A 27,357-nucleotide genomic window follows, 5' to 3' on the forward strand; every position below is an offset into this window, starting at 1 on the left:
TTTTACCTTAAAGTGGTTGTAAACCTCAGGATGTGGAATATGAACAAAGCATATCCCTCTATAGTGAGTACTTGTCTCAATCCAGAGCACCAAGTGCCATTTCTGTCTGTTAACCATCTGCAGGAGTACTTCTGACAAGTTTTCCTGACACCAACAGAAACAAAGGTGACAGGGAAGGGAGAGCCAGCAAACAGCCTGTGATGAACAGCCTCAAATTTCTGGAAGATCAGACAAGCTGTGTAAATTTTTGCACTTTTAATGGCTGTAGAGAAGAGAAGACAGATAAACAGGTACAACTTATGTAGGTGGATTAGTTTCATCTGTGTAGCAATTGAGGCCAGTTACTTTAGGGGTTATAACCACTTAATGGATTTCTTGCATTAAAGGTTAAAAAAAAAAAAACAAACAAAAAAAAAAAAAAAACACAACTACACACCACCAGCGAAACACCCTAAACCCCATCCGCTCTCCCCCCAAAAACACTTATCTGGCTCCTCTTTCAATCCAGTGCAGTCCCATTTGTCTCTCAAGAGACCCAGAGCAGCAGGAGCCATTGGCTCCTGCTGCTGTCAGTCAAATCCTATGAAGAGGGAGAGGGGGACAGGGCCAAGCTGTGCTGTATGCATCTACTCACATGGCTGCCTCCATAGCACATGGCTTGCTATGGGGACACCTGCCGGAACAAGCAGAGTGCCGGCGGGGGACCACTCTGTCAATATTGCCGCACAAAGCAGGTAGGTATAATAAGCACTTTAAATTTTAAAAAAATTGCCCTTACAACCACTGTAAATCTGAACCTCCAGGATAAACCAGCATTGTCCAAATACGAGATACATGTGTATTCTTAGGCCTCATTCACAAGGGCACTTCTGCATTTATACTTTCCATATCAAATGTCTTACATCAAGAAAAGCCAAACTTGCGTATCACAGATCATCTTCCTTTGTTTAGCTGTTCCAGGTTTAAATCAGGCTTAGGCACGTTTACATGTGTCAAGTCACATTGCTTGTCATCACATCCTGGATGCACAATTCCAATTTCTCTAAACCAAGCTAAATTGACTGCACCTAAATACAAAAAGGTGACTGGCTCCCTAAAAAAATCATTACATGCATTTAGAAGTGTTTAGAAACGTCAATGCATATAAAAACGCATTGTGTCCTTTTCCAGATCAGTGTACAAAACCCACTGTGACAGTTCCTCTGTTCAGGAGTTTCCTGTAATAAAGACCGGTCACTCACGCTCCTTACGCAGAGTGGCTTTTCTTGTAGCTGTCCCCTCCTGTAGCTCTATGCAGACAGCCTGTAGTTGGAGGACCCAATAGGCCCCCTCTTACAACTCTGCACAAGCTGAGGACATCCCATTGGACAAAACACTTTGGGCAGAGTTTAGAATGCTGACGTCACACACTGTTGGCTTGGCCTGAGAAACAGCGTCTTTTGTAAGTTGAGCCAGCTTTTATAATTCTAGTTTTTATGGAAAAGGTTATGTGCTATTGAACTTTTCTTTTGTGCTTTAATTTTTCTTCAAGTGTTTGTACAAACTAACGCCTGAGAAGTATCCAAGACTCTTAGCATCTGGCTGTTTGGACTTGTGAGTGCCTATTCACCTCTGATGCTGTGAGGTCCTACTTTGTGGCTTTGAGGAATATTTTAAAACTTTGCCTAATATCTGACAGCCAAACTTGGCGCACAGTACAGACCATAGTAGCAGTCAGAGGGGTCTACAAAGAAAGTTCTCTGATCTGATAGAGCAAATATTCTCAAATGCCTTAAGTCTAAAAAAAACACAAAAAAAAAAAAAAAAACAAAAAAAAAAAACACTTAATTGCTTCCACTGTCTCTGTACCAAAATGACAAATCTAATCCAAGTAAAAAGTGTTTTCATAGGCTTATTGCTTTACTGCAGCCTTCAAGAGACACTGCTCGAAAGGGATAGGCCTCAATATAGAAGCTAGATCAGAAATCAGATCTTCCATTTAACTTGCAAGACAACAAATAATGTGAGTGGTTACAAAAGGGATGGAGCCTGTACACCAGTATCATTGTAGAAATGGGCCTAGGGTACCATCTCTAAGTACAGGCCATATTTCACAACCCCACCATTTCTTAGTAGCAAGAAACATTATTCACTGCTAGTTTATGTGGCAGAATACATTTTAATAGGGTAGCTTAGACAGCCCATTATTTTCCACAAAATAAACCAGAGTCAGTGTCATCTGTTCCTTCAGAATTGACAGGCAACATACACGCGGTTTAAAGCTAGATATGCACATTAGGATCCAGAATTCATCATAACCCAAATGATACAAACACATCTGCTATTCTTCATTTTCTAAGAGGCGCATGTGAAGTTACTCTTTTGGTATAAAGACTTAACTAAAAACCGAACCTGGCCAATCACAAGCTCTCCCAATATGTTCTCTCGCTGCATGCAATGATATAGATATAATCATATAGATTTTTACCTGCAATTTTATCAGTACAAGCGTGGATCTTTAAAATAACAATATCAGGGATAAAAAAAAGGCTGTTTAACTAGAACACGCTGGGAAAAAAAAAAAAAAAAGCGTGCCAGCAAATTTCAGTAAGTAGTATAAGCAATAACCAGTCATTCGATTTCATTGGTGTTCCCAGTCTGCCTAAAGTTAAAATCTATGTATTCATCTTTATTGCATAGTTAAGGTGGTGGTTAATAAAAACATCCTATCCCCTCTGTAACATAACGGTATGTGCCCCTTTGTTACATAAAAAAAGGTTGGCGAACTGTACCTACATCTCCTGGTGGGGGGGACACAGAGCAGGCTGCGGATGACGGAGGTACAAAGGTACAAAGTGACCACGGTGTCAGGGCCCAGTTTACAGGAGGAGGGTATAGCCAGGCAGGATCAGTCAGGTTTTTTAGGTGATAGAAAGGGGCCAAGTTAAACAGCACAAGCACAGAATTTTTTTTTTTTTTTTTTTTTTTAGGATAACAACCACTTTAAGCTAGTTATAGAATGAGCAATTTTATTACCTGCAACCATGGATTGCAGGGGAAAAAAAAAAAAAAAAACCCACAAGAAAAAAACCCACACTAGATCCCCACCATTAACACTGACTGTTGGGTCATTGAGGTTGATTTACTTTTAACTTTTACTTTAAGTGCACTGTGAATACACTTGGAAGTGCAGTCGCTTTAGATCTGAGGGGAAGATCTGAAATGAGGGAGAAGTTCTGCTGTTTTTATCATCCAATCATGTACAAGCAAAAAGGCTGTTTTTTTATTTTCCTTGTATGTACCATCAGATCTACAGCGACTGCACCTCCAAGTGCACTTGTAGTGCAAAGTGGATTTGCCTTTAGTAAATAAACCCCATTGTGTTCTTCCAGGGGCAGGAGAACATAGCGATTACCGATGGCAGCTATAACAGCCTCTAGCAATAATCGCATGTAAAAAGCTGACAGGCTGGTTGTACCAAAGTTGATTGATGGATTGATTTGGGTACATTCAGCCTGCACATACATGGTTTGAATCTCAGTCAAGCCCCTGGTGAACTGGCCGAGATGGTTGGCCTTAGATTGGTCTGAGCTGGACCATTTGCAAGTATGCATAGCTCATACCTGAGGGACACCTGTGGAAGAGATCACTCACTGTAATATTTGGTACAAAAGAGTTCGCCAATCTTCTGGGTCTTGTGCTAGATTGCTCCCCTTTTGCATAGTGACCATAAAGAGTATCTCGCATGGCATCACCATTCACAAAATGCCTTTTTTTTTTTTTTTTTTTAAATGAAAACACGGCGTTTTCTGATTTAATGAGGTGGAGACGCGGGTCAATGACATCAAGATCTCCACCTTGTCCAATCAGAGAATGCTTTGTATTCATTAAACAGACACATTCTGTGAATGGCGTCAATGCCAAGCAAGAGCAGAAAAGCCACAGAGAACCCTGAAATCTGCAGAGATCACTGTAGTAGCAGTGACCACTACGGGGACGGTCACCTTCCACAACGGTCCCTTAGGCATTAAATATGCATTGTTACAAGTTGGACTATTGTAACTATGCAATGAAACGAACACCTGGAGTTCAGTTTTAAACATTTGAATTGACTTCCATAGGTCAACACAACTCTGTGGTTAAAATACTGACACAAAGCCCAATATTCACTACATGCAGGCAATGCAAAAACTGGCAAAAAGCCCAATTTCAAGATCTGCAAATAATGGTTAAAGATTTCAGCAATGAATCATACCACTGAAAAAAGAATAACACTGACATGTCTAATTATATACACTATTGATTTACTAGAATGTATGTTCATCAAAAGCACTTAGCCAGTTTGTAGCCTTTCGTTATGGAAATTACCTAATGTCACCTAACTTAATGGCCACAATGCATTTACAGAAGTCTGAACTTTTAAGTATGTATAGCAAAAACAAACCCCTTTCAATATTAGAAAGAGTAGTGAAGGTACACACTAAGACATAAAGATAATTTTTGGTGGATCTTTTCTGTTGAACAGAATCTGCCACTTTGCCCAAATAGGGCAAATGACAGGTTTGCTTGAACACCTACCCTTCTTACTTATATTCTCCCCTAATGCTCCATTTGTGTATGTGAGCCCTTACAAATAGTTGGTACTTTTCACTCCCCCCCTTCCTCCCATAAAAAACATTTAGTTAACAAGAGATGTAAAGTTGAATGCAAGCAGTACAAGTTTCTGAATTTGACTATCGGCCTCTGGCAGTCTACAGCAGAGCCTAAAGAGGGGGAGGGAGTAGCAGCATAAAAATTCACTGCTATAGTGCAAGGAGCTTGCCGATAGGAGAGTGCAGAATGACAGATGTGCCCATCAGTCTGCTGCTTCTCCTTTCACGGTCTAGTCAGAGTGGTGGTAGGGAGGAGGCCTGTAAGTGAGAGTGAAACTGCAGCATAGCTAGATCAGGTCCTTTCACTGCCCAAAATTACTGTGCAGCAGAGCTGTGTAAATGATGTACAGAAATACAAATCCTTTGGCATGTAAAACAGCTCTCATATGTACTTCAGCTGTATGGATTGGATATCAGATAATTTAGGGTGGCAAAAAAAAGTCAGAAACCCATGCAGGACCTGACATTCTAATGAGTATTGGGATGTAGAGGCCAATCTTAAGTGGTTGTTTTGAGTACTTCTCAGAACGTTATGAAATATCCGTGTATTTGGAACAGGTATGCAGGACAGGAATTAGTCTTGTACTAACCATGTTTAAATATGCTCTCTGTATCTCCTAACACCTATACTAACTACCCTGTGGAAGAAAAACATGTATATGCACCAGTTTTCATGTTGCTCTTCTCCGGTCATGTGATTGGCTCCCCTGTTTTAGGCAGTTCCTGCTGCAAGGGAGAGGAGGGAACGCCAAAAGATGGGCCAAAGCAAGCCTATGAGTGACATCACTGCTCAGGCATTACAAAGTCATTGAGTGCTCGCTCCTCCCCCTGTAGCTGGCAGACACAGGGGAGACCATATGACTGGACCACAGTGGTCTGAGAAGCATCTACATTTTTCTTTACGCAGGTTACCAGAACCTCCTTTCAAATTATTAAAGTTGAAGTCTGGTCTAAAATGTATCTAAGCTTTAACCTGCTCCCACCCCCATTCTAAGTCCTACACAAACTAACCTGTAAAGTAAAGATGTGTAGACTTACCTAATCTAGGGCGCTCGGTTCCAGTCATTTGATCATCTAGCACCAGCTGCAGGGGAGAGGGGGGACAGCGGACAAATGTCTTAGTCAGTTGGCGACGGCACTGCAGCCATTCTCATTGCTCTCCTCTCCCCTGAAGACGGCCGCTGGGGAGATCACATGACCGGACTGGTGTGTCTTTAGATTAGGCAAGTCTACACATCTTTCATTCACATGCTAGTTAGTATAGAGCTTGAGATGGGGGAGGGGGGCCATGACATCACTTCTGCGCATGCGCGCGGGAGCCGCCACTAATGGCACAATCGCCACTAGAAACGGCACACTCAGTGCGCCTGCCGTAGACATCGGTACCTGTCTTTTGCAAATATATCCTAAACCGTGTAGGTTTAGGAGATATTTCTTGCACCTACAGGTAAGCCTTAATCTAGGCTTACCTGTAGGTAAAAGTGGTCTGTAAGGGTTTACAACCACTTTAAGTGGTTGTAAAAAGCACATGGCTTTTTATCTTCATGCATTCCATGCATGAAGGTAAAAAAAATTTCTGTGTGCAGCAGCACCCCCAGCCATGTCCATGAGTGCCTTGCCTCTTCAGCGTCTCACACTCCTGATGGCTCCTGCTGCTGTCAATCACAGGCAGTGAGCCAATCAGGAGGCGGAGCCAAACCTCAGCTCAGTGTGTGAATGGACACACAGGAGCAGTTGAGCTTGGATGCCCCATAGCAAGCTGCTTGCTGTGAGGGCGACAGGAGTGAGGAGCCAGGAGAAATCCGGGGAGGAGCTGACGTGGCACCCAAGAGGATCCGGGCCACTGTGCAAAACCACTGCACAGAGCAGGTAAGTAGAACAGGTTTATAAAAAAAAAAAAAAAAAAAAAAAAAAAAAAAAAGAGAAGAAGAGCATCACTTTAAGCTTTGATAAATTTTGACTAGACTGCTTTAAGGAAACTAAATTCTGGCCCACCCAATCACTTTTGCACATTAGACACCATTCTACAGGCAACTAGGTTAAGGGTCGGTTCACACTGGGGCGACTTGGGATCCGACTTGTACGCCCTCAAGTCGCCCCAAGTCGCCCCAAGTCGCTTTGTATTTAGATTAACATGGTAGGCAATGGGAGCGTCTTAATTGACACTACTGAAGTCGCTCCGACTTCAGAAAAGGTTCCTGTACTACTTCTATCCGACTTGTAGGCGACTTGTACCCATTCAACTCAATGTAAGTCGCCTGCAAGTCGGATCTCTCTGTAAAGTCAAGCGACTTTGCAGAGAAAACCCCTCCCTCCCCCCCTCCCTCCCAGAGAGGTGATTGGCCACAGGCAAAGTCGCCTGTCATGGAGGCGACTTCAAGTCGCCTCGTAATTTGCCGAAGTCGCGCTGAAGTCGCGCTAAAGTCGCGCTGAAGCCGCGTTGAAGTCGCGGTACAAAGTCGCGCTAAAGTCGTGTTGCCCATGTGTGAACCGACCCTCACTGTGAACCTTAAAGTGAGACTGATTAGACACAGATGGTATTCATAAATGGTCTAGTGCATGATACTGGTCTTTAAAAAACTAGGGAAATCTGTTCTGGAATTTAATAAACTCATGACTGGTATGCAAAGCTGATATTTAGGATTACCAATGGTAAACTGCTTTCTTTAATGAAAATGCTTCTACACAAAAGGCAAAAAAGGATCAATACTTACTCCTTGGAGTCCCTGAAATTGAATGGATGGTCGTGCAGGTACTGAATTCTACAAAACAGACAGAAAAAAAAAAACCTAAATTAGACACGCCTACTGTCATTATGGTCAACTATATTAGTCTACCCAAAACCATTCCCTCTTACATCTCGTTTTACTTTACGAAGAATGCTGCAGCAGGAGTAAAGCCAACTACCATTTAAGCAGAGGACTAAATCTTTGGTACCCCAATGTGACACAAAGATACCAGTGGATAACTTCAGCCCTTCAGCATCCAGCTGGTGCTAAAAAATAATCCATCCAAAAAAATTACAGCAGGAAACTCCTAGTCCTTGGAAACTGTATGAGACTGACTCCTGAGTTCCACATCAAAATTTACCCACATACAACCCCCCCAAAAAAAAAAAAAACCCCAGCAAGGATTTGCAAATCTAAAGCCCATATTTTATTCCCTTCCCACCCCCTTCAAGAGGCTTTTACTGCCGGCAGTGTTAAAGCCCACCTGCGTACGGCTGGAAGTGGTTAACAATAGACAATGTAGAGAAATGCAGCATTTTAAAGAAACAAATAAGGTAATGGAGTTAGGGCAGGGCAACAAAAAGCTGGCAAACTAAGTAGTACCAACAAGAGCTGGAAGCTGCTGTCATTCTATTCTTCCTAAAACTGTATATTTTCTCAGTTTAAACAATTGATTTGAACTTTTTTTTGTAAAAAGCCCATCATGAATCACACAAAAAAAAAAAAAAAAAAGTCTATTGCCTGGTACACACGATGAGATTATCGGATGAATGATCGTCCATTTTTTTTTTTGGAATGCCAATCTCAGATCAAACCTGAAGAGTTTACTAAAGTCACACAAATTCTTGGACAGAAAAAAAAAAAAAAAAAAAAAGAAAGATTTCAGACGCAATGTAATGTGTAGTAATGTATTTGTATTGCATTTTCAAACGACAACTGCACGGATTAATTGGATTAAAAATTTTGCGATTGTCAGATCGGCCAAACCGTCATGATCGGCTCTTGAAAGCTCTGTACCAACGATCCGGTTATCGTCCGATTTCTTCGAAAGCTGTTTTTTTTTTTTTTGTACGATTTTCTGATCGTGTGTACGGAAGGGGGTGTTAAGACCTCATGCACACTGTTTGACTCACAAGCAATTTATGGTTTTCTACTGTGCCCACTGGCTGCATATATTGTGTGCTGCACTAACGCACTCTAATCTGGGCATCAGTCAAAAAGTGGGGCAAGACAATAGAACAACTGTCACCATAACACAGTGAGGCATTGTGCACATATACATTTTCAGTAAAGAAACCGAAGTCCAAAAAAAAAAAAAAAAAAAAAAAAAAAAAAAATTAGATTAAGAAGGATGCATACAAATACGCTGCAAAATAGTCACCAAATAATAAAGACAAGATCAGTGGAAAAGTGGGGGGGGGGGGGGGGGGTGGGGGGCGCAGACCATGCATTATGCACAGGTGGGAGAAAAAAAAAAAAAAAAATTATATAAAATATATATCTTGATCCCTCTCCAATACAGTCCGCGTTGATGGGGAATTCCTCCCGCTGTGCCATTGTATCATGACAGCAGGAAAGGTCTTCCAGGCATCAGAATACAATGATCACTGACAGCAGCTATAGCCAATGGCAGTGAGCGAACGAAGTATTGAAGTCGATCAATAGATCGAACATTATGAGGAGCTGCCTCACTGAGAATGTTAAGTTTCACAAAGGCCCCATGCACTCTGGGCAAAAAAATAAATAAAAATGCTGCTTATACAGGCTTTTGGGGGCGTTTTCCTTCAGGCTTTAGAAGCAACTCTATGTTAGAGTATTTGTCCTTGCATATCTGCAGGGGAGTATTTTCCGGCAAAAAAAAAAAAAAACACTTAAGTGCATTTTTGAAAAAGGAGCTGTCAGAAAAAAAAAAAAAAAAAAAAAAAAAAAAACAAAAACCTTGATTACAGTGAAAAATAAGCAAAGGAGAAGGTTTTGGAAAAAGCAAAAATGCCCATAAACTCACATACACTCTTGTGCAATACAAGCGATTTTAAAAACCGCTTTTTCTGCAGAAGGTTCTGGCATTTTTTTCAGCCGCCTGATATGCATGGACCCTAAAAAGGTGGTCAGTGAACTTCTTGAAAGTATATAGCCAGGCTCATCCACCTTACAAACCGCTCAACGTCTGCTACACCCCTCTGCCAAACCCTCCATTGGCTGCCACTCAGTCACCGAATTAAATTCAAGATACTAACTATAATTTACAAAGCCATCCACAACCTGGCCCCCAGCTACATCTCTAACCTAGTCTCAAAATACCAACCTAATAGTTCTTTTCGCTCCTCCCAAGAACTCCAGCTCTCAAACTCCCTTGTCACCTCATCCCATGCTCGCCTTCAGGACTTCTCCAGAGCCTCTCCCATCCTCTGGAATGCTCTACCCCAATCCATCCGATTTTCTCCTACTTTATACACTTTCAGACGATCCCTGAAAACTCATCTCTTCAGAGAAGCCTATCTGGCCCCCACCTAACAACTGTACATTTATCTTCTCAATCAGCACATCACCCACAGTTATTACCTCTTGTATCTCTTGACCTTCCCTCTTAGATTGTAATCTCTAAGGAGCAGGGTCCTCTGATTCCTACTGTATCAAATTGTATTGTATTTGTACTGTCTACCCTCAAGTTGTAAAGCGCTACATAAACTGTTGGCGCTATATAAATCCTGTATTATAATAATATTATTAACAACAACACCACATTACAACCCCCACCAATCTTCTGTATTTTAGATAATTGATAAGATGGCCTACTCCAACAACATAGATCACTCATTCAGAGATTTCATGAAACAGCAAAATGTCATTTTTTTTGTCCTAAAGGAGGTCATCAAAAAGGACTAGAGAGAACAGGTATTTCCATTTTAGCATGGTTTAAAACGAGTAAACGGCTTATCTATTTGTTAGCCATAGTGAACTACTGTATCATGTAAAAGACACAGGGCCAATTAGAAACCCACCACACTGGCGCATTGCAACTGGATGTCCCTATAGAAAGGTCTAATGATCAGCCTGAGAGCTGCTGTCTGCAACAACTTTCCAAAGTTTGAGAAATCCAAGTATGAGCACAATTTTTAATTTTTCTGACAGTAGAAAAGTATAATCATCAATAGGACAACTGCAGCAGCAGTTTTTTGGGGAAAGACATTTTTAAACCCTTGCCATTTGCTAAATACAGATGTAGACAACTGTAAATAATTATCCATAGAAAAGATTGGCTCAATCAGGCTAATACAGTTGCTGATCAGTCATTAAACTGGTGCAATAAATGTCTCCCTATTGTGTGACCTACACATACAGCACATATTGGCAATCAACTCCACACATGTGGGGAGGGGGAGGGGGGGGGGGACCACCCCCACACACCATTACATATTGCATGTATAGTTTACCATGGGTGCTCAACCTATGGCCCACCAGCTGTAGCAGAACTACAAGCCCATCATGCCTCAGCCTTTGGGAGTCATGCTTGTAACTGTTAGCCATGCAATGCCTTAGGACTTCTAGTTCCCCAACAGCTGGAGGGCCACAGTTTGAGCACCCAGGGTTTAAACAATAGGAGGTAATTTGTTCTATCGATCAATTACTACTCTAAGTGATTGACTGCTAGTGATTTAAAGTGGCGTTCCACCCAAAAATGGAACTTTTTGAATTCCTCCCCCCCTCCGGTGTCACATTTGGCACCTTTCAGGGGGGAGGAGGGAGCAGATACCTGTCTAATACAGGTATTTGCTCCCACTTCCTGGCATAGATCACAGCGGCGCTTATGGTGATCTATGCCACTTCCGGCGCCTACCCCGTATTCCCCCACTGTATTCTGGGAGACACACAGGTCCCAGAACACAGCAGGGACCTGAGAGGACGCGCAGCGTGACTCGCGCATGCGCAGTAGGGAACCAAGAAGTGAAGTCGCATGGCTTCATTTCGTTATTCCCTTACCAAGGATTTTGCAGCAGCCGAGAGCCGAAGGACGTATCGGCTTCGGCTGCTGACATTGTGGGCGCCCTGGACAGGTAAGTGTCATATATTAAAAGTCAGCAGCTGCGAACCTCCACTTTAAGGGGCATAATTAGTCAGTACTGAGAATTCAGTAAAATCACAAGGTTAAATCTAACTCAAGTCTGGACCCTCACTCTCAATGCACGACATCCACCTGGGAAAAAAAAAAAAAAAAAAAAAAAAAAGGACCAGGACATCCATCTTCATTTTGCCGAGTTACCATTTCTAAAGAGTTATTTGCAAAGCACATACACGCTACTTTATTAGGTACAATTGTTCAATTGCTTATTAAACACAAATGGCTAATTAGCCAATCCCATGGCAGCAACTCAATGCATTTAGGCATCTAGACATGCTGAAGACAACTTGCTGAAGTTCAAACCGAGCATCAGAATGGGGAAGAAAGGGGTTTTAAGTGGTTTTGACGTGGCATGGTCATTGGTGCCAGATAGGCTGGTCTGAGCATTTAAAAAACTGATCTTCTTGGATTTACACACACATCTCTAGGGTTTACAGAGAATGGTCCAAAAAAGAGAAAATATCCAGTGAGCAGCAGTTGTGTGGATGAAAATGCCTTGCTGATGTCGGAGAACTTGGTTACAACCAAGGTATGCAGAATACCATCTTTGAATGCACAACATTGACCCTTGAAAGCAACAAAAGACCACACTGGATGCCACTCCTGTCAGCTAACGGGAAAGGCTACAATTCACACAGGCTCACCAATATTGGACAATAGAAGATTGGAAAAATGTTGCCTGGTCTGATGAGTCTCGATTTCAGATGCGACATTCAGATGGTAGGGTCAGAATTTGGCATTAACATGAGAAGCATGGATCCATCCTGTTCTGTATCAATGATACAGGCTGGTGATGGTGTAACGTGGGGGATATTTTCTTGGTACACATTTAGTCCCTTAGTACCAATTGAGCATCAATTAAACACCACTGCCTACCTGAGTATTGTTGCTGACCATGTCCTCCCCTTTATGACTACAGTGTAGCCATCTTCTGATGGCTACTTCCAGCAGGATAATACACCATGACACAAAGCTCAAATCATCTCACCACTGATTTCTTGAATATGACATCACTGTACTCCAATGGCCTCCAGTCACCAGATCTCAATCCAATAGAGCACCTTTGGGATGTGGGGGGAGATTCACATCATGGATGTGCAGCCAACAAATCTGCAGCAACTGCGTAATGCTATTATGTCAATATGGACCAAAATCTGAGGAATGTTTCCAACACCTTGTTGAATCTATGCCACGAAGAATTAAGGCAGTTCTGAAGGCAAAAGGGGGTCCAACCCTGTACAAACAAGGGGTACCTAATAAAGTGGCCAGTGACACACACACACACACACACACACTGCAGCATTACACTTTACTAAAGCTTGTGCAAGAAGCTAGGAATACTAAAGCTGTCACTTCCTCTTGGAGGCCATAAACACAGATCAGGGAACAATCTGAGAATCTGGTCTTCCTGCTCTCTGGAACAATGGCACATTTCAGTATCTGCCAAATCCTTTAAAATTACAAATGAATACTTCAGGGAGGATACTGAACTCCTGCAAAGGACTGGCAGACAATACATAAGCAAGTTGTAGGACAGGGCAGAACATTTAACCAGTAAAAACAGAGGCTAAGTGAACCACTCTGATAAGACATCTCCCAACAGCAGGTCAGCAGCCAAATAAAACAGGCTTGTACATTGGAGTGGTAACGCTACCTTGTCTTTAGCCTACAGTAAATTTCTTCAGGTGATCATATTGCGAAAGACCTCACAGCACAGTCAAGCAGGGGGACTTGTTCACATGTCTACTAATTTTATTTACCTTGGTGAGACCGTTTACAAACTCTTTACAGTCCTGTACCATCATGTTAATATTTCTAATGGATTTTTACATGAGGATGCCTCAAAGTTCATCTAAATCCCAAAAAATTTAAAGTGGATCTTCACTGCATCTGAACACCACAAACCTAAAAAAAACCTCTATTTAAAATTCATTTTTAATATTAAGAGCAACATTCACCCATCCATCCCTCCATGCTTTATTTTGTTGAGAAATCCCTTTGAACCCCCCGGGCTAGCATTTCTGGCTGCGGTCATCTTGAGTAAGGGCACATATGATTCATGTAGCATGGAATCCATCAGCCCTAATCTTAGGTGTGCAGGCAGGAGGGTGTGCTTAGCTGAGAAAACCCCTCCTGAAGACTCCTGGGATTTATGACATTTTGCCAAGGCCTGGAAACCAGGAAGTAATGGGGAAAAAAAAAGTTTAACACAAGTAAATATGATATACCATCCTATCTATTTACTAATGCTAGCAAGATGGGGATTAAAAGTAATCAATGTTAATTGGGAGAGCGAAGTTCCACTTGTGGAAACTTTGGGTCTTGTTCACACGAGTCTACTACAGTGTACATCCATGCGAGGGCAGAGTTTGCATAGGTGTTCCATACAACCCCATGCAGGCAGTCCCATTCAGGTCAATTGGGACACAGATTACAGGAACAGAATTATCCGTGTATGAAGCCGTGCATGCACACATCTGTCAAATTGGGAGCAGCAGCTGTGTCTGCAGTCGCTGCATCACAACTGACATAAATGGAATTCCCTGTATGGACTATGAGCTTCTTTGGGGCTCTTTGATGGCAGCTCTTGAAAAATGCATGCTTATGCATGTTTTCCAGGTGCTTAGATTTAAAAACATCTTACTATTAGGGCCAAAATACACAAAAAACAAAAGAAAACCCAATCAATCCTCTACCTGCCCAAGAACATGATATTGTGAATGGGGGCTTTGTGGAATTTGTGGAAGCATGCCCCCTGCCATGCCGAGTCATGGCCACATCCCTCATCACAAGCACCTTTACCTATACTTCTAGTGCTGAGAAAAAAAAAAAAAGGACTGGAAAGTGCAATAATTCAAGAGCTCAAACCACAGTGCTGATTAGACAGTGAACAGAACAGATGTTTAGATACTCAGCCGTTGTACTATATGAGTAAGTTCTGCTTTTTAAAATCATTGTATACAAGAGCCAGCTGCCCACCCTTTAGGGTCCAGTCATACTATGGTGGTGTTGGGGAATTTGCAACATGTACTTTTCCACGTTGCAGCAACCGCCAAGCATTAGTGTGAAAAAATGAACAAAAATGACACAAGATTGTTTGAAGATTCCCACTAGCATCTTCAGACTATGGCCAGCTGTTCAATGTCAAGCTAACAGACATGTCCCACATGCTTATCTTACAAAAAAGAAAAAAAAAAAAAAAAAAAAAAAAAAAAAAAAAAGAAAAAAATGTACCCCGCCAGATATTTCTAGGTAAATGGTCTCAAGGGATACTTCTAAAACTTCAAAGTGGTTGAGTTTAGTTAAAGAGAATGCTGAAATATTAACAAGTATGTTTAGAAATCTTACTTTACTACAGATCTACACACAGCACATTAGAGAATTTATAACACTATTGATTACATGGAGTAAATAAGTGGACATGTTCCAGCAGGTACTGGGCCGTGTGTACGACTGACTATTCAACAGGAGCCACCCAAAAAGGTCATGCTGGAAAACCAGCATTTGATCAATGCTTTCAGCCAATAGCAGCAGCAATGATCAGTGTATTCTGATGGGGTGGGGGGGGCTTTGTTGTCAGAATACGATAGGTCAGTGGGAGATATACATTATTTGGGGTAATGCAGGGATCTGCCTTTATTTCATTCAACTTGCTGGCTATAGCTGGCACTCTGGCAGTGGCGTACAGTGTATTTGGAAGTTGGGGACGTTTCCCCTCATCCACATTGTTGGGGGAATGGAGTCAAGTTTTTTTTTTTTCCCCCAGGTTGAATAAAAACCACACTGACTGGGCTGCCTTAAAAGCGGACGTCCATCCACCACTGCAAAAATTAAAAGCCACAGCTACACATACTGCAGCTGTTGGCTTTTAATAGGACACTTACCTGTCCTGAGTCCAGTTATGTCAGCAACGCAGCTGATGTTTCCATCAACTGTCGGGTGCTAGCCTTAAGGCTCCACACCGGGAACCCTACTGTGCATGCGCGAGGCTCCGCTCCTTTCTCCTACTGGCCCGGTGACAGGGGGAGGAGGGACCTGAGCGGTGACATCAATAGCCACGGCTGTGGCTCCCAGAAGTGGGAACAGTGTACCTGTCTTTGTATCCTGTCACCCCCCCAAAGTGCCAAATGTGGCATGAGGGGGGGGTGTAAGGATGTAAGGAGACAAATGAGTGGAACTCTGCTCTAAGCCCCGTACACATGAACAGAATGTCAGGAGACATTTGCCAGTAAAAAAAAAAAAAAAAAATCAGCACTCTCAGCCAATGGCAGAGTGTTCTGATTGCAGTGTTTTGGTGGGGTGTCAGCAGGGGATATCGCTGGACTAACCACGCATGGAGCTGAAAGGTTTCGTGCAACCAAAAAAAAAAAAAACTGTAGTGTGTATCCGGCTTTACACTGTTCTGCTGAGAGCATCTAGTAACTGCATGCTGCTTTATCATACATTGTCTGGACTGTGCAATTGGATGGAAGAGCGGAGTCTGAACCTGTCTGCCAGTAACCTGATCTCCAGCACGTCTCCTACCTGACCTTTTAAAAACACTACAGTTCAATCACCAGCTTCACTACTTCCATTCTAAAGTACATACAGTTTGTCTTCTGCTAGGGGAACAAACGCTATAAACTGAGAAAGCGTATCAAGTCAATCCCAGTGCCAAGGCTGGTTAGAACTACAAATAAAAAACATGAACTGTAGATAAATACAGTCTCTGGACAGCAAACGTTGATAACTAGATGACATTTGTCCTTTTTCAGCAGTTCTCTTTTCTTTGGACAGATAATGCAAACCCCTAAAAAGGATTACCAAAGCACACAAAAGCAAAGTCTGTTGTATGGCTGCCCTGATAAGACCCAGGCACCTCCTTCTCTTCCCTTACAACATAGTGCAGTTAGACTACTTGACTGGGTTAAGCCTGGACTCTGAAACCTGTACATTATTTACTTGTGCCATGTTTTCAGTCCTCATGCAGATTCCTGTGATAAAAGGAGTTTTTAGAAGCTTTCAAAATATAAACAGACAGGTGTTTGGCATATATGTGGTTAGCATAATGCAGAACTTGTACCACTACTTTCAATTTGTTACCTTATCTAAGCTCCGGTTCACACTGCTGCGACTTGACTTGCAACACAGTCGCATGACAAGTCAAAACACATTACAATGGGTACCATCCTACTTAAAGTGGTAGTCCAGCGACCAATTTTTTTTTTTTTTTTTTTTTTTTTTTAGGTCATTGAGACACTTTGCTAATCCCAAAATAATACTCAAAGTTTGGGTGTAATATTTCCGCCTCTGTCTGTTTTCGTACTGAAGAATAATTTTTAAAATGTGATGCTGGCTGTTTCCATCTTGCTTGTTGGCATGTGAAGCCCACAAGCATTGATTTCCTGGATGCGGTGAATGCTGTTCATTCACAGCTTGTTCACAGGCATGATCATTGTTCCCGCACTGAATCTTGGGAAGCCTGACACTAAGCTCCCAGGAGACAGTGCGGCGCCGGGGAAAGGCAATAAACACGCCTACTCCCATGGGAGGAGAGACAGGAAGTGCCACAATAAAGTACAATATAAAAAGGTAATTACAGCGATAAAAAAAAATTTTGTGCGGCATTTGAACATCTATGCAATTAACTGAAGGGGGTAAGATTAGTTAAAAATTTGAGTGGAACCCCGCTTTAATCAATGCAACTCAAGTCCCAGCGACAAAAAGAAAAAAAAAAAAAAAAAAGAAGTTTATGCACCACTTCTTTTCTGTGACTGTGGGACTTGAATCCCATAGAGTGCAATGTTAAATCACAAAAAAGTCGCAAGCAAGTGGAAAGGAGTTTGCAAGGAAATTGCACAACTTTGGGGTCACAGCAGTGTGAACCCAGCCTAAAAGCAGATAGTGAAAAACCAGAGTTAGGCTTGTTCACACTTGATGTTAAACAAACACTCCTGTAGACAGGCGTCAATGAGCTTTAGAATGGGGCATTTTACAAGCATTAAACTTGCCCTATGCGCCATAGACTTAAATGGGAGACTTCAAAACGCCTCCTGACTCGACAAGAAGCTTTAATTTTGAAGCGACATGACGCTAGCGCTTAGTGTGAACAGCACTATGTGCTGTCTATTGTATCTTGTGCATAGGCATTTGAGGGGCGTTTTTAACGCCTGTCAAACACCTGCTCTTAATGCCAATGTGTACTAAGCCTTAAACTTACCAGTAGCTCCGTTTCCAGGAGTCTTCCAGGACAGCCTATGAGAGAATCACCTCCAACAGGAAACAGATCACCAATACACTGTAAAGGCTGCCCCGCTGTTGAACTGGTCAGTTTTAAAACAAGAACCGAAGGAAAAGAACATACAAACAAGATAGTTACTGGAGCCAGGCTGCACATGCTCAGTTTGGTGTGTACTGCTAGAGGTTTTTTTTCCTTGGGAGGGTGCATGTGATCAGCACAGGGCCAATCAGCACTGTCCAGACAGAGGGTCAGGGGTCTTGGATCCCGATAGGACAGCCAGTGCAAAAACTCCAAGCTTTTAACCAGGCACTGATAGAAGTCACAAGACTGCTACATACTGCTGATGAGAAAAGGGTATTTAGCTGTTTTTTTTTTCACTAAAATGATTGCTGCATTTCCATGTTCTGTGTACTGTGGGAGACCAGATATAGTGATTGCAGGGTCCTGGATTTAGTAACACTTTAATATTGTGATCTGATATACCATCAATGCAAACAAAGCCATAGCTCTGAGGATATCACCTAAATTTACCCTGCCAGTGTTAATTGGTTTGATTCATCCTTGTAATTGCAAGAGAGCTTTGTAAACACATGCAAGACTGGGTAAGCAGCAATATAACCAATGTTTGCTGCCAATGAGCCACAGTGCTGATCAGCGTATTCTGATAGCGGGGGGGGGGGGGGGGGGGCGGCACCACTGTCAGAAAACACAGTGGGGAGGATTTCCCAGCCTGCTGACTGAGCGCCAAAAACTGAGCAAAGTACAGGAACACTGAACTGAATATAAAATCAAAGAAATGTGACTATAGAACATTACCAACTTGTTCTATAATACACTTACATATTAGTGGCCTCTATAAAGCTCTCCAATGTCATATGCATATCTGGAGACATATTCAATTTATTAGTGCATGGCACATTATTCACCATTAAAATTCCATGAAACATTTTTAAAAATAAAATGCAACGCCTCAGTGAGTAAATGCTTGCTGCTTCAAGCATCTCAAGGTTTCATTTGCAACTATAATGTATCTTTAAGATCTTGTATGAAAAATAATAAAGACCAACCTAAAGTGGCACTGCACCCTCTCAATCAACACTATTTTTTAACCCTCACGCTGCTAGAATTAGAAAAAAAAAAATAATAAATAATAAATAATAATAATAATAATAATAATAATAATAATAATAATAAATAGAATATACTTTCCCGTTTTAACATTTGTTGCTGCCCGTTTTCTTGCCTAGGCGAATACCATACAAACCAGGAGTCTTCCGGAGGGGGAGGAGAGGATGAGGTTTTTTTCTCAGCTAAGCAAACTCCCCTGTCTGCATGCTTGAGCTAAGGGCAGATGGATTCCAGGAAGTAAATACTACATGAATCATTTGCCCTTACTCAAAATGGCCACGGCCAGAAATGCTAGGGGGTCGTTTTCCCAAAGTGATTGCTCAACAAAATAAAGCATGGAGACATGAACGGATAAGGAAGTTTGCTTTGATTATTAAAAATGAATTGGTGTTTTTGCTTTGTAGTGCTCAGATGCAGTGAAGATCTGCTTTAAGATCAACTCTCGGCACCAGCCGGAACTGTTCTCATCCTCCACCATTATTCACTGGTCCTCTTCTGGGTTGAATGAAGCCCAAAGCCAGTCAACAACTTACTTTGAGCCCAGGCTGTCAATGATGTCCCCCTACATGTGTTGGAGATACGTGTTGCCGCTCAGCATGCGACAACGCATTAACGCGTTTTGGTTTGCAAATATATTATATTTATTTTAATTTGCATGGATTTTTAATTTTTTTTTTTAAAGCAGCGCACGTTGGAACATTGTTCTGCGCTGTGCAGCGACACATTTCTGTCAGCAATTTCCTTTGGATTCCATTTATAATAGCACCACACCACTGCATTTACTGTGCCTTGCCACACATTACTGGAATAAGGTGGGAATGTAGATTACCTGGGGCATAAGAAATCTAGTTCAATATTAAAAAAGGTACCAAAAAATTCCCAAAATACAATTTGTCTCTTACTACAGCATAGACTGATCATGTAATTATTGCCATCAGAACCTCCCATTGGGTATTCTGTTTGGGATATGCTGCTAAATTGGTCCGTCAGTATATAAAGAACTGAAGCAGATGAGCATCTTACAAGGTTTGCTATGACTAACCCGTCATGTATTTTGTTAAGGGCCGAAATCAATTAATCGACAACTGATCGATTATGAAAAATAGTTGTCAACTATTTTCATAGTCGATTAATCGGCCAGGCGATTAGTTGGCCTGCATACAGAATGCATTATTTGTTTACAGCTCAGTACACCGGCCATTTATGTCAGCAAGTGCCTGAGAACTTGTGAATGTGAGAGGAGCAATGCCTCATGGGACATGTAGTCCGGGGCAGGACGTGATACTGCTGGGAAGATCAGCATCTGAACCCAGAGAAGGTGGAGGCCAATAGACTGGAATAATAGGAGGTAATAGAAGGCGTTACAATTACATTTTAAAGTAAACGTTTACCAGTATCGTGCATTATATTTAACCACTTGCCGATCATCACGCAGATATACAGCGGCACAATGGCTCTCCTGGGCAAAATCCTGTACGGGTACGTCCTACCCGGTTTTTTGGCCACCAGAGGGCACGCGCCTCTAGTGGCGGGGGACCTGAGACACGTGGCCGGCAGACACGATCGCCGCCGGTTGCGTGAACGAGCGCCAGCACAGGGATTTGTGTGTGTAAACACAAATCCCTGTGCTGTCAGAGGAGCCAAATCGTTTGTTCCTAGGCAGGAAAAACAATATAGCTCCTCTCCTAGTCACTCCCATCCCCACACAGTTAGAACATGCTGAGGGAACACACATGATCGCTCCCTATTGTTAACCCCTTCCCTGCCAGTGACATTTACACAGTAATCAATGCATTTTTATAGCACTGATCACTGTATAAACGCCAATGATCCCAAAAAATCGTCAAGTCTCCGATCTGTTATAAAAAGAAAGCCATAAATCTTTCCCATACGCTATAACTTTTGTGCAAACCAATCAATATACGCTTATTGAATATATATATATATATATATATATATATATATATATATATATATATATATATATATATATATATATATATATATATATATATATATATATATATATATATATATATACACACATACACACACACATACACACACACACACATACTGCAGAGGTGATCAAATACCACCAAAAGAAAACTCTATTTGTGGGGGGGTGCAAATTTAGTTTGGGTACAGCGTTGAGCGACCGTGCAATTTTCAGTTAAAGCAACACAGTGCCAAATTGTAAAAAGTGCTCTGTCAGGAAGGAGGTAAAATCTTCTGGGACTGAAGTGGTTAAAATATATACACATGAAAAAAAAATTAAATCTCAGCTTTTAGTACTACTTTAATATACGAGATTTAAATCTCCCTTGCACCCTTCATATAGCTTCATGTCCTTATACCTCCTCATTAGTTTCTTTCTCATTCTGTCTTCCACCACCTTTCCCTCCAAAATCGCCTAACCATCACCCGCAGAAACTTTTGCAACTTAAACTCTTTTCTCTATTCTGCTACTGACCACCTCTATGACAAAATCTCTCCCCTGCCCTGCCCCAACCAAGCCACGTCCATCTACAATAAATCCCTGCCCTCCACCCTGGACAAGCTCGCTCCCCTCACTACACGCAGAATCAGGCCTCGACCCCTACAACCCTGGCAAACAGATGACACTAAAATTCTCAAAAACGTAGTCGCGCTCTTGAACGTCTGTGGCACAAGACTAAGTCTCTCAAAGACTTCAACCAATACAAGTCTGCCCTCCAAAAATACTATTCTTTCCTCCACACTGCCAAGCAGACTTATTTTACAGCTCTTATTAATACCTTCTCATCCAGTCCCGTAGACTCTTCTCTACTTCGTCCTCCACCGCCTCCCCCCACTGACTCACTCAATGCCCAGGAGATTGCTAATCACTTCAAAAACAAAATTGATACAATCTGTGATGAAATCTCCACTCTACAGGTATCTCCCCCCCCCCCCCCCCCGTTAAAGTGGATGTAAACCCAATGTCATCCTTTCTAAACTACTGCCATAGGGGTTATCTATAAGGATATACATGCCTCCTGCATGTATCTTTACCTGTCAAATGTCTCCCCTCTGTGTTATGAGAGCTGAAAAACTGCAGATTCTGTGGGAGGGTCTGTTGTCTGGAGCTCGGTGGGTGGAGTCGTGATGTCAGTAGACTCCCCGCCTACCTCTACACTCCGCTTGTCAATATGCATTTTCTCCTGTTTATTTCTTGAACACTTAACTTCTGCTATGATATCTAACATCCAGTGAAAAGACAGGAAAGTAACCACATGACTTCAGCATGCCAAATCATGCTGAGGTGTAGAACAGCCAATCCTTGCAGAGCTGCTGAAGAAAGGAGTGGGGGAGGGAAAAAATAATGCCTGTGTCTTAGGCTGTCACTCATAGCAAGGGGGAGTATTTGACAAAGTTTTTCTCAGTTTGTCAAGATTTTTCTCACTGAACAATACTGAACAATTACATCCACTTTAAGACCCCATGTCAGGTACAACTGACACTCCCCTTATTCAAATCTGCTACTACAGACGAAGTTGCTTAACTCCTAACACCCACCTAAACACCTGTCCCCTATTCCCTTCTCAAATACTACGGTCGCCCTCTGACCCCATCCTACACTCTCTAACCCACATCTTCAATCTCTCCCTCACCTCTGGCATTTTCCCCAGTGCTCTAAAACATGCACTGGTCACCCCCATACTTAAAAAGCTGTCCTTGGACCCTACCAATCTTAACAACTTATGCCCCATCTCCTTGCTCCTTTTCCTCAAAACTCCTTGAACGCCTGGTTTACAACCAACCGAGTGACCACCTCATCAAAAATAAAAAAACTTTCTTGATCCCCTTCAATCTGGATTTTGCCCTCAACACGTGACAGAAACTGTCCTTTTAAAACTCACAAAATTACCTACTAACTGCAAAAACCAAAAGACACTATTCTGTACTCCAACTTCTGGACCTTTCAGCTGCCTTTGACATGGTTGACCACCCCCTCAAAAAAAAAAAAAAAAAAAAAAAAAAAACAAAAAACCCAACAACCCCTTTACTCCCTCGGTCTCCATGACTGTGCTCTTCAGTGGCTCTCATCCCACTTATCCCAACGAACCTTCAGAGTCACTTACAATTCTACTTCCTTCACTCCTCTTCCTTTCTCCGTCAGGGTCGCCCAACTTTCTGTTCTTGGACCTCTTTTATTTTCAATCTACACTTCTTCCCTGGGTCAGCTGATAGCCTCTCACGGCTTTCAATATCATTTCTACGCTGACGACACACAAATCTATCTCTCCACCCCTCAACTCACTCCATCAGTCTCCTCACGCATCACTAACCGACATATCTGTATGAATGTCACACCACTTCCTCAAACTCAACTTGTCCAAAATCGAGCTTATAATATTTTCTCCCCCACGTGCCTCTTCCCCTGACTTCTGTGAATAGCAATGGCACAACCATCCACCCATCCCCACATGTCAGCATGCTATGGTGTTATCCTGGACTCTCCTTTCGGCCCCACATCCAATCACTTTCCAAAGCTTGCCGCGTCAACCTCCGCAACATCTCTAAACTATGTCCCTTTCTAACCAATGAAACCACAAAGCGCCTGATTCACTTCCTGGTTATCTCTCGCCTTGACTACTGCAACTCCCTCCTCATTGGCTTACCTTTGACTATCCCCACTTCAGTCCATCAAGAATGCTGCTGCTAGACTCATCCACCTTACAAACCGCTCAGTGTCTTCTACCCTACTCTGCCAATCCCTCCATTGGCTGCCAACAAATTAAATTCAAAATACTAACAATAAGTTCAAAGCCATCCACAACTCTGCCCCCAGCTACATCACTAACCTAGTCTAGTCTCAAAATATCAACCTAATCACCGTCTTCGTTCCTCCCAAGACCTCCTGCTCTCTAGCTCCCTCATCACCTCCTCCCATATCTGCCTCCAGGACTTCTCCCGAGCCTCGCCCATCCTCTGGAATTCGCTACCCCAATCTGTCAGAAGGTCTCCAAATGTATCCACTTTTAGGTGATCCCTGAAGACCTTCCTCTTCAGAGAAGCCTATCCTGCCTCCATCTAACAACTGCACTATTTTCTCCATTAGCTCATCCCCCACAGCCGTTACCCTTTTGTATAACTTGACCCTCCCTCCTAGATTGTAACGAGCAGGGCTCTGATTCTCCCCTGTATTGAATTGTAATTGTACTGTCTGCCCTAATGTTGTAAAGCTGCATAAACTGTCGACGCTATATAAATCCTAAATAATAATAATAATAATAATAGACTCTTAGTTAAAATGCCCATATATCCTACTTCTGGGTGTATTTATTATTATATACATAATGTAATATATGTTCACACCTATGCGTATTTTGGTGCTTTTTGCAGAAATGCACTACAGTCCATTTAACATGGTTTCCTACGGGACACGTTTACATTTATGGCAAAAGGGCCAAGGACTCCAACGCAAAACTGCTTTTTTTGGTTCCATTTACTTAAATGGAGAAGCTGCAGAAAAGCATGTAGTGCGTTTTTGCAGCAATTTGCGTTTTTTAATCTGCCCAACAACAAATTGTCGCAAAAAATAAAAAATAAAAAAATAAAAAGCAAAAATGCAAATCGCAGCAAAAAGCAGTGTAGAAACAGATCAAAAGCAAACTGTATAGGTGTGCACAGAACAGAGCCTTATGCTGGCCATACATGTATCAATTTTCGGACGAGAATATTCATATGAAAAATCTTTGTACGTTCACTGAATGAAAGAATGTTGTTTGAAAATCTCTCCTGCTTTTAACATTCAGTTTTAAAATTGTAGTTTCTTAACGAAAACCACATACACTGTCTATTCTATTTTGCTCCTTCGAATTTTCCAATCACTGTGGTCGAAAATGAACATTGATTTGACCACACTAACGATTAGAAAATTGAACGAACGTTCTTAAAATAACTTTTTTGGAAGTGACTCGGTTAAACTGATGATAGGCAACTCCTATCCTCATATTGATTAGTGGTTCCAAATTAATAATAACTACTGCAGTAGGGAACAGACACAAAAGATATGCTCAGCATCTTTCCAAATTACTGTTCTGCTTTATTATGACGCAATTGAAGGTTTTTCATGCACATGATTACGTAGGTATCACATTAATATTACAATTGTACGTTTATGGTAACAAGGGGCGTTACATAGGCAGGCTTATTCTAATCAGGACTCAAAAGAATGTAAACATTTACTGAAAACATTAGTGCCGTGTGCACAGTGAGGGCAACGTGCAATACATACAAAATAGAATACAATTATATACAGAACTTACAAATTTCCATTACAGAAGGAAGACATTGTTTTGTATGGCCAGGATATAATATATTACAGTTATGTTTGAAAATCGGCAAAGCCAGTCTTTAACCACTTGCTGCCCGCCATATAGCAAAATGACAGCAGCAAAGTGGTGTAAATATCCTGACCGGACGTCATATGACGTCGGCAGGATATCAAGCCATGGCGATCAATGTTGCGGTGTGTCAGTCTGACGGGGGTCTGTGTTGATTGATTATCAGAGCAGCCAAACCCCCCCTGAGGATGCCCACACTGGACCACCAGGAATGTCATCACCAGGTATGCCACTGCCCACAATGGGCATCACCGACTGGCAGGCATTGTTTGGCATCCATCCGTACCATCAATTAGTGTACATCAGTGCCACCTCATCAGTGCCCCTCAGTGAAGGAGAGGAAAAAAAAAAAAAAAAAAAAACACTCTTCAAAATGTAATAGCATATACAGTATCTCTCTTCTGTCTGTTATTCTCAGAGTTGATTAGAGATTTTGCTTCCTAACCATATAGTTGGAGAAATTATATATATATATTTTTTTTTTTTTTTATTACACACATGCTAAATTATACACCACACTTTAATGGTTATTATCCGACTAATCGAAATGATAAATCAGCCAACTAATATATTATGAAAATATCATTAGTTGCAGCCCTAAATGTTTCCCCTTCAATAGAAGCAGAGTTTCACTTTAAGCCACTGCTCATGAAGGAATGGCCTTGTTCTTATTTGTACATGTGATAAGCTGCAGGGAAATCAGCCCAAGTTAGCTTTCACACTTAGCTAAATGTAACAGTAATTCTCGGCAGTAGAGGGAAATGCATGCGTATGAGTACTAAGGTTAATCTATCAAGCTGCTGACATTTGGCATTGCTTAATATTTATAAAGACATACTGGAGCAAAGACCATCTGGATTTCCTGAACAGAGCCATCAGAGGGAGAGGTAGAGGGCAGGAACAAAAGCAGCATTGCTAGGAGCTAGTGACGTAAGACCTCTGAAGAGAAGATAAATAAAGCTCCAATGCTGGGTGTATATTTTAACCTGATGTTTATCACTTGCATGGATGTGAAAACCTGCCACTTCATGTGAGCTGAGAAATCTAAAGCAGAATATAGCACTACCTAAAACTAGGGAGAAACAAGCCTATATAAAGCTTGGGAGCAATTTATTAGATGTTAATAATGTGCCTCAGAGGGAAAAGAAAGCCCTTACAATTACCTTTACACCTTTGGAGCCACCATTAGAATTGCCAGAGCATCCTAGACAATTTCCCAGAACAAACTGTCACGACTGTGCCGTTTCGAAGCTGGAAAGTCACTGACCCACAAATGGCCGCATACCTAGTCTGATCAGTAAACTACGCTGACAGTCAAGCAACTAGTTACTTTCAAATACCTAGAGCAATAAAAAAATATTCAACCAGACCGAATAATATCAATGTCTGGGTACCAGGCCAACCTTTCCAATCCCCTGTCCCCCAGCAAGAACACAGATAGCCCTGGGTTGCTTTTCAGGTCTACACCGGCTTGATAGAAAATATTCTTATACAATATTTCATTAAGATCCTAAAAAGGTCTAAGAATCAAAATATATACTTGAACACTATGTAAGCCTAAAACTGAATAGATTCTAAATAAGCTGGAGTAGAGGACAATGATCTATTAAAAATCGGCAGAGACTCCGTTGAACAATCACATAGAACAACTAGAGCAGCTTCCTTCTATTCCAAGATAGCCGATGAGAAAGTAACATACTATAGTTACTACAATGTAAAACATTACATTTGGTTAAAGCATGGGAAATCAAGAGGATTTTTCTGCATTTTCTAAAGCAACTAGAGTTCCTCCAGTACCAACACATCCAATTACTCCCATCAATGTGGAAGATGGGCAGTGTTCTGAAAAACCAATATAAGATATAAAACCAGTTCTCGTAGCAAAGACTTAAAATTCCTTCCAAAGTACAAAGTATAACTGACATGGTGACCAGTTCAGTTGGTGAAATTTCCCCCCCTCTCCTAATTAGAGACCTTCCAAACTGCCAGTAGCTGAAAGTGACAGCTGTGCACATAATCACCACATTCAGGATCTGCACTGAACCCACAACCCAGCAATCACCTCTACCCCCTGACCTCACTTCATCCAAGCCATCTACACTACACAGACTCCAATGGAGCTGGGGAACAAGGCAAAAAATATCAAATAAAACCCCAA

The 27,357-nt window shown here is 41.8% G+C and overlaps 1 protein-coding gene across 2 annotated transcripts in view; it reads right to left on the reverse strand.

The window, feature by feature from the left end:
- Positions 1-27,357, reverse strand: part of ELL2 (elongation factor for RNA polymerase II 2) — a 79,750-nt gene that overhangs the window by 36,538 nt on the left and 15,855 nt on the right. Inside the window, exon 2 of one of the 2 annotated variants that reach the window (XM_073624534.1) lies at positions 7,346-7,393. The exons of the other annotated variant lie outside the window; for it this stretch is intronic. Coding sequence (XP_073480635.1) covers positions 7,346-7,393 — 48 coding nt within the window. The remainder of the gene's footprint in view (positions 1-7,345; positions 7,394-27,357) is intronic. 2 annotated transcript variants of the gene reach the window in all.

This window comes from Aquarana catesbeiana, linkage group LG01 (assembly GCF_042186555.1).
Source record: "Aquarana catesbeiana isolate 2022-GZ linkage group LG01, ASM4218655v1, whole genome shotgun sequence".
NCBI lineage: Eukaryota > Metazoa > Chordata > Amphibia > Anura > Ranidae > Aquarana > Aquarana catesbeiana.